Source organism: Salarias fasciatus, chromosome 7 (assembly GCF_902148845.1).
Source record: "Salarias fasciatus chromosome 7, fSalaFa1.1, whole genome shotgun sequence".
NCBI lineage: Eukaryota > Metazoa > Chordata > Actinopteri > Blenniiformes > Blenniidae > Salarias > Salarias fasciatus.
In genome coordinates, this window is record NC_043751.1 from 31491794 (window position 1) to 31500364 (window position 8571).

Below are 8571 nucleotides of genomic sequence, written 5' to 3' on the forward strand. Positions count from 1 at the left end.
GCGCCTGCAGGGGGCGCAGCTAACACGTCGTGTTGATTAATTTTCTTGAGAAACGTTTCCCGAAAGCTCGTCAGTGAACCGTGAAGAAGAGGCGGCGGGGAGGAGGGGGGCCACGGAGTCTCACCGTCCTGTCAGAGATCACAGCCAAGTCCGAGTCTCCAGGAAGCCTCCGTCAGCGACTCTGAGCCGCCGGGAAACAGGCAGGAGGTCCAGGGGGGCGAGGAGACGCCAAGTTCCTGCCAGCGGACCTGTCTGCCCCTGCTGCCCCCTCATCCACCCCGCTGCCCCCCATCTGCCCCTGCTGCCCCCTCATCCACCCTGCTGCCCCCCGCTACCCCCTCATCCACCCCGCTGCCCCCTCATCCACCCTGCTGCCCCCCATCTGCCCCCTCATCCACCCCTCATCTGCCCCCGCTGCCCCTGCTGCCCCCTCATCCACCCTGCTGCCCCCTCATCCACCCTGCTGCCCCCCATCTGCCCCTGCTGCCCCCTCATCCACCCTGCTGCCCCCCATCTGCCCCTGCTGCCCCCTCATCCACCCTGCTGCCCCCCGCTACCCCCCCATCTGCCCCCGCTGCCCCACCCTGACTCCGGGCCTCGACACTCCATGTGACTTCTCTTACTTTGAAAGTCAGCATCCTGTTTCTAGAGAAGTGGGACCTGCAGCCTCCTGACGCCCAGAATCTGGTTTACTGAAGTTCTATTAAACCTGAGGAACCCCAGGAACCCCAGGAACCCCAGGAACCCCAGGAACCCCAGGAACCCGAGGACGGGTTCTCCTCCACCTGATCCGGCTTTACACCCACCAGTGTTTACAGCTGTTCTACAGCTGATTCACAGAAGATTTTTCATCATCACGCTTCATTCATCCCCGTTTATTAAATTATTTTTTTCCACATTTACTCCTCCCGTCTCTCCCGTGCTGAAGTCACATTCCGGCACATCAGCGGGTCAAAGGTCAAGCTCAGGGCCCCGAATTTACACTGTACAGTCATCTACTAGCAGAACGTCCGACTTTGATGAAAACACACCCACACACACACACACACACCGTGGACGGTGTGTTATGAAGACACAGTGTGTGCGTGTGTGTGTGCGTGTGTGTGTGTGTGTGTGTGTGTGCGTGTGTGTGTGTGTGTGTGTGTGTGTGTGTGTCTCACCTCTCCTCCTAGCCAGTCCATCAGTGTCTGGACGGTCCCTGCAGGCAGCTGGTTTCTCAGACTGTCTCTCTGCTCCGGACCGGGCTGCAGGTCCAGGGCCAGCTTCAGGTCTTCGGCCAGCTGGAGGACCTGCAGGGGTCCGCAGGGTCCGCCGGAGCTGCCGGAGCCACAGGACCCGCCGGAGCCCAGGTCCAACACGCTGCTGGAACAGTCCATCGCCGCCGCCTTGGAGCCTGCAGAGGACGAGTCGGTGGGTCAGCTGATCGCTTCTCGTCACTAGACTCTGAACCGGTCCACCGCAGGTTCTGCACCTGCCGGCAGAGGCGGAGGCGGAGGAAATCCTCCTGCTGCACCACCGATGGAACGTGGAACATGACACATTTCCTCCGGTCCCTGAACGCATCACAGAAAAACGGACGTCTGAGTCGTAAAGACGATTAACGACAAGGAACCCAGAGTTCTGGTCGAGTTGTAGAGTTCTAGTCGAGTTCTAGTCGAGTTCTAGTCGAGTTCTAGTCGAGTTCTAGTCGAGTTCTAGTCGAGTTCTAGTCGAGTTCTAGTCGAGTTCTGTCAGAGCTCCGTCAGAGCTCCTATCGATCGTGGAGACCAAAGCGGGGAATGAGGAGAGCTATCAGAACATGGAGAACCCGGAGCTTCCAACTTGTGGGATGATGGACGTTCCGCCGTTCACCTGCGATGATGTCGTCCATCTGCTCCAGCGCCGCCTGCAGCATGTGACTGGCCTCCGTCTCCATGGCGACGGCGGGAAGCATCGGGCCCGAGGAGCTGGGACGTTCTGCAGGAGCATGGAAGAAGCAGTTTGTGACGAGAACACAGATGAAAAGAACACTATTAGAATCTGGTTCTCAGTGAAATGAGACGAGAACGTCCAGCAGGGAGAACGTCTGTTTTCACAGCGCGGCAGAACTCGTCTTTGAGTTTTGATCGATGTTTTGAAGTAGAGATCACAGATTCAACCTGCTGGCAGAGACACACTTTTCTTCTTTGTTTTCTATTCTGAGATAAAAGCTGTGTATTTCCCAGAACACCTCATGTGATGAACTTCCAGGTGAAGTTCGGTGTTTCTGCGGAGCGTTCGGCTTCACGTGGCGCAGGACGCTCACTGAAACACATTTCTGGAAAAGGCACTGTTCCTCTCTTCTTATCCGAGCAGAACACAAATGAACATGTTTTGACCTGAAGCTGCAGTTCTCATGACCACCAGCAGGGGGCCAGATCACACTTTTTGAAAGTCTTTCCAACGTTATCAGATTCATTCTGATGCTGTTCTGGTTTGATCTGCAGTTTAAATGTTTTTTCTCCCTATCTTTATGTCTGACCTCTGTGTTGAAGTGTCGTATGTTTTCCTTCCAGCCTTTATTTTGAAGGGCAGGTCAGTGTTCGGGCGGAGGAGAGTGTTTCCAGGCTGAAGGTGCAGCAGACAGGATGGAGGGTGGAGGTGGAGCTGCTCCGCCCTGCAGTGAGACGAGGCGACGTCTCCGTTCGGACGGAGACAGAGCCGCTCTGTGACGCTCTGCTGCACAGCCCAGGCTTTGTTCCCGCTTCAGCCGCTCAAGCTCAGCCAATCGCAGAGCTGCTCGCGGCGTTCTGACCGGGAGTCGCACAAAACACGGTCAAACACCATGAAACACCGTCAAACCACGATCAGACACCGTCTGATAAAATACCACAACCATTTCATTTTTAGCCTTTAACACATTTAACTGACGTTTTAAACTTTTACTGGAATCAAACTCGTGTTTTTTCCACCTTTAACCTTTAATCTGACTTTTCATCAGAGTTAAAGTTGATGAAGGGAAACAAGTTAACGTCCAAAGGTCAGAAGTCAGGAGAATAAAACCCTCATGCGGTTTGTTTAGCGTCTGTCCACACACACACACACGTTAGGCTTCCCTCTCTTGTGGGGACCTTCCATTGACTCCCGTTCATGTCTGACTCCTAACCCTAACCCCTAACCCTTTTTTTTTTTTTCTTCTAACCCAATGCATACCCTTGTTCTTTGCCCTGTACTGCTGCAATACCTGAATTTCCCCTCTGGGGATTAACAACGGATTATCTTATTTTATCTTACCCTAACCATAACCCACACCAAAACACAGCCTAACCCTAAAGAAATGTTTTTGCACTTTTACTTTCTTCAGTAACAACAACATGGCCAAGAAAACACAGTTTCCCCTCATTAGGACCCAAGAAATGTCCCCACAGATGACACTGTGCTGGTTTTCCTATGTCGTGGGGACATTTTGTCCCCACAACATAGGAAAACCCGCACGTGTGTGTGTGTGTGTGTGTGTGTGTGTGTGTGTGTGTGTGTGTGTGTGTGTGTGTGTGTGTGTGTGTGTGTGTGTGTGTGTGTGTGTTTTCTCCTGCAGGTCTTCAGTTTGGATCAGACACACCTTTTCCCCACAAACTCCAGAAAAACCAGTTCAGAGAACCAGACGAGCAGCTGAGTCCTTCACCGAGAGCAGAGCCGCTCACGTTCTGTCAAACTCCAGAAGAACTCCAGGAAAACTACAGAGAAACTACAGAAAAACCCAGTTTAAACAAGCCTGACACTTGGCCTGAAACACACACACACACACACACACACACACAGGCTCGGTGGCCTCTTCGGACCACATGACTCCTCAGAGCCGAAGCAAAGCAGCAGTTTCATTCCAGGGTCTGTTGATGCTGAAGGTTCTTCTTCGTTGGTGGAGCTTTCCTCCGGCGCTCAGGAGGAGGCATGGATCTATAAACAGTGTGTTCCCGGAGCGAGGCCGACGGCCTGAGCACGGCTCGCATGATCTTTTCCAGTGAACCATGGCTGATGTGTGGCTGCTGGCTGTGTGTGTGTGTGTGTGTGTGTGTGTGTGTGTGTGTGTGTGTGTGTGTGTGTGTGTGTGTGTGTGTGTGTGTGTGTGTGTGGGCTGCAGCTCCCTGCTCTCCTCCGCCCTGCAGTGGGACTGATCCAGGCCGGCCGGCGCTCCGACACACTCCTGCCTGCTGTGATCTGTTTCGCCCTGAGAGTGAAGCTGATGAAGCACGAGACCAACCAGCACATGACTCCCAGTCCGACCCGCACGAGGCAGGAGGCAGGAGGCAAGGAGGCAGGAGGCGAGGAGGCAGGAGGCAGGAGGCGAGGAGGCAGGAGGCAGGAGGCGAGGAGGCGAGGAGGCACGAGGCAGGAGGCAGGGAGGCAGGAGGCGAGGAGGCAGGAGGCGAGGAGGCAGGAGGCAGGAGGCAGGAGGCAGGAGGCAGGAGGCGAGGAGGCAGGAGGCAGGAGGCGAGGAGGCACGAGGCAGGAGGCAGGGAGGCAGGAGGCGAGGAGGCAGGAGGCAGGAGGCAGGAGGCGAGGAGGCAGGAGGCGAGGAAGCAGGAGGCAGGAGGCAGGAGGCAGGAGGCAGGAGGCGAGGAGGCAGGAGGCGAGGAGGCGAGGAGGCAGGAGGCGAGGAGGCAGGAGGCAGGAGGCCGGAGGCAGGAGGCAGGAGGCAGGAGGCAGGAGGCAGGAGGCGAGGAGGCAGGAGGCGAGGAGGCAGGAGGCAGGAGGCCGGAGGCAGGAGGCAGGAGGCAGGAGGCCGGAGGCAGGAGGCAGGAGGCAGGAGGCAGGAGGCAGGAGGCAGGAGGCGAGGAGGCAGGAGGCGAGGAGGCAGGAGGCAGGAGGCCGGAGGCAGGAGGCAGGAGGCAGGAGGCAGGAGGCAGGAGGCAGGAGGCGAGGAGGCAGGAGGCGAGGAGGCAGGAGGCAGGAGGCAGGAGGCAGGAGGCAGGAGGCGAGGAGGCAGGAGGCAGGAGGCAGGAGGCAGGAGGCGAGGAGGCGAGGAGGCAGGAGGCCAGGAGGCAGGAGGCGAGGAGGCAGGAGGCAGGAGGCGAGGAGGCAGGAGGCAGGAGGCGAGGAGGCGAGGAGGCACGAGGCAGGAGGCAGGGAGGCAGGAGGCGAGGAGGCAGGAGGCGAGGAGGCAGGAGGCAGGAGGCGAGGAGGCAGGAGGCAGGAGGCGAGGAGGCGAGGAGGCACGAGGCAGGAGGCAGGGAGGCAGGAGGCGAGGAGGCAGGAGGCGAGGAGGCAGGAGGCAGGAGGCAGGAGGCAGGAGGCGAGGAGGCAGGAGGCAGGAGGCGAGGAGGCACGAGGCAGGAGGCAGGGAGGCAGGAGGCAGGAGGCGAGGAGGCAGGAGGCAGGAGGCGAGGAGGCAGGAGGCAGGAGGCGAGGAGGCAGGAGGCAGGAGGCGAGGAGGCAGGAGGCAGGAGGCGAGGAGGCGAGGAGGCACGAGGCAGGAGGCAGGGAGGCAGGAGGCGAGGAGGCAGGAGGCGAGGAGGCAGGAGGCAGGAGGCAGGAGGCAGGAGGCAGGAGGCGAGGAGGCAGGAGGCAGGAGGCGAGGAGGCACGAGGCAGGAGGCAGGGAGGCAGGAGGCGAGGAGGCAGGAGGCAGGAGGCGAGGAGGCAGGAGGCGAGGAGGCAGGAGGCAGGAGGCAGGAGGCAGGAGGCAGGAGGCAGGAGGCGAGGAGGCAGGAGGCGAGGAGGCAGGAGGCAGGAGGCCGGAGGCAGGAGGCAGGAGGCAGGAGGCAGGAGGCAGGAGGCGAGGAGGCAGGAGGCGAGGAGGCAGGAGGCAGGAGGCAGGAGGCAGGAGGCAGGAGGCGAGGAGGCAGGAGGCAGGAGGCAGGAGGCAGGAGGCGAGGAGGCGAGGAGGCAGGAGGCGAGGAGGCAGGAGGCAGGAGGCAGGAGGCAGGAGGCAGGAGGCGAGGAGGCAGGAGGCAGGAGGCGAGGAGGCAGGAGGCGAGGGTGCGAGGACGGCAACTCTGGACCTACTGCAGGACCTGACTCTGGATCAGTTTCACGACCTGACTCTGGACCCGACTCTGGACCTGAGTCTGGACCGGACTCTGGGCCTACTTCAGGACCGGTCTCAGGATCAGTTTCAGGACCTGTTTCAGGATCTTCTTCAGGATCCGTCTTCCTGTCTGTCTCAGACTCTGTTTCAGGACCTTCACACCTGCTCGGTTTCCCGTTTGTCCACATTCTCGAGCTTTCAGTTAGAGAATCTCAGCAGCACTCGTCACACCTGCAGCGACTTGCTCGAGGGCACAAACGGCAGACCGGAACCCTGAGCCGAGAGCCGCTTTAAGGAACCATCTGCAGTCAACAACAGGAGAACGGAGCCGAGACCCAGGAGCAGCGTGAAGGACTGCAGGACGGAGACCGAGCTGCCGCTTCATGCTAACATGCTAACATGCTAACATGCTACATGATCCAGCAATGTCCATGAAAACACCTCATCGGCTGACAGGACCACAGAGAACCAGATCCTTCACTCCAACGCGGAACCACGGTCTCTGGACTGTGAGAGGAACCGATCCGTCACGACGGACGGAGAGATGGAGAGTCCAGAACCACAAGAACCAGAGAGGAACCGTAACAAGGAGAGTCCAGCCACCAGGAAGAACGGAACCAGCAGGAGCAGACAATCCAGAACCCTGAGAAGTTCTAGAACCCCGGTACATTCCGAACTCAAGACACACTGTGGCACTGCGACACATTACAGACACGTTCTGTGACTCGGACATGTCCTAGAGCTGTAACACATTCTAGACCCTTGACTCATTCTAGAACACCTGACATGTGGCAGAGTCTCGACACGATCCAGAACTCTGACTTGTTTAGGAACCGTGACAAACTCCAGAACCCTGACACATCCTAGAACCTGGTTCTAGTTCCAAAGCACCCTGTAGAACCCTGACCATTCAGAGCTCTGCGTCATTCTCAGCATCCACACCGAGGATCTTCCAGACTGAGGAGTGGCTCGAACTGACCTCTGACCTCTGAAAGTGAGCTGAGTCTACTTCAGGTTCCTTCATTCTTTGTGCCTGCCTCTGGTCAGGCAAAAAGATTACTGTCCACAAAAAACCAAAAGAAGAGTCCGAGGCGAGGCGACGGGCTTTTCGCCGTGAAAACTTTGAAAAAAAAAGTGGCACGCAGCATTTGGAGCAACATCACAAAAACCACTCCAAAACGGGTCTAAATTCCAGGAATGGTGTTCCTGTGACTTTTCTCTGCATTCCGGCAAAAAAAATCGGAGAAAATTCCCAAAAAACGGCAATTTTTTCCCATTCATTCCAGATCAGTCGCCCCCCCAAAAAAAACCACAAAAATCATCCCCGAACACACACGTCCATCGTGCCTCGCCAACTTTCACGTAGAGACGTGAAAATATGAAAAAAATGTTAAAATATTAAAATATGAAAACGTTGCCATTTTCTATCCAGATGTGAAAACCTCACAACCTTCAATGTCTTCTACCAGACTTAACCTGAGCTTTCAGGAAGAGCGAGAATTTCAGCCGTTACTGGAGTTTCTAATGGGTGTGTATTGGAGAGGCTCTCCATTTAAACCAAAAATAAGTTTTTCTCTCATCCCCAGGGCCACATTGTTGGCTCAATGTTCACAAATTATACATCAAAACGTAGGTATTTTCTTTGTGATTTCCACAGTGCTTTCATTATTTCTCTACCTCAAACGGTTCTCTCTCCAGATGTATTTGTTTGAGGAGAGTGCAGAATTTTCTCCCATCCCCTCCAATGCATTCAGAGAAAGATTTTCCAAAAGTTCACACATTTTTCCAAACTGGCTGTGGATGAATGGATGATGCTACAGACATGAAAACCTCAGGATGAATCCATGAAAGGCTTCTGACGCTCACAGTGAAAAAAAATGTTTCAGTTTTAGCTCTGGGTTCTTAAAAAACAACATTTCTTCAACCAAACAAACTGAATGAAAAACTGCTGATTCACTGACATGGCTGCTGAGAGCAGCTGGTCTCCATGGCAACACACACACCTGCTGAGAGCAGCTGGTCTCCATGGCAACACACACACCTGCTGAGAGCAGCTGGTCTCCATGGCAACACACACACCTGCTGAGAGCAGCTGGTCTCCATGGCAACACACACACCTGCTGACTCTCTGTCATGGCTGATCTCAGCTCAAAGCTCACAGTAAATAAGGAGTTATACAAACACACACACACACACACACACACACACACACACACACACACACACACACACACACACAGCAGTGGGCAGCAGCTGGCAGAAGTTGCAGAAAGCTGCTTCCTGGTGTCTGATCCTGATGTGACTCCTAATAAAAGAGCAGAGAGAACGTTCCGCATTCAGACGCCGTTAGCTTCAAACTGGCAGATGATTAAAATATTAATGTTTTATTTATGTGAATAATCAGCAGCATGAGGCCGCTGAGGCCCCGCCCCCCCCCCCGGGGGCCCTGGACGGACAGCAGCCTGGACCCCCCTCTGCGGCTTGCTGGGTAATTTGCCTGACAGCAGCAGAAGGCCGGGCAGGTTATTCCAGCCTGTTCACGTGTTCTCACACACAAACACACACACACACACACACACACACACACAC

At 56.0% G+C, this 8571-nt stretch overlaps 1 protein-coding gene across 10 annotated transcripts in view; it reads right to left on the reverse strand.

The window, feature by feature from the left end:
* ppfibp2b (PPFIA binding protein 2b) overlaps positions 1–8571 on the reverse strand; it is a 156716-nt gene that overhangs the window by 50188 nt on the left and 97957 nt on the right. For 4 of the 10 annotated variants that reach the window (XM_030096218.1, XM_030096219.1, XM_030096220.1 and 1 more), the window contains exons 2-3: positions 1852–1956; positions 1161–1393 (exon numbers count right to left, since the gene is read on the reverse strand). The exons of 5 other annotated variants lie outside the window; for them this stretch is intronic. In XM_030096218.1, the coding sequence (XP_029952078.1) occupies positions 1161–1393; positions 1852–1933 (315 nt within the window). In that variant the 5' untranslated portion in view covers positions 1934–1956. Of the gene's footprint in view, positions 1–1160; positions 1394–1851; positions 1957–2500; positions 2519–8571 lie in introns of those variants that run through there. One more of the 10 variants, XM_030096215.1, reaches the window with a different exon arrangement.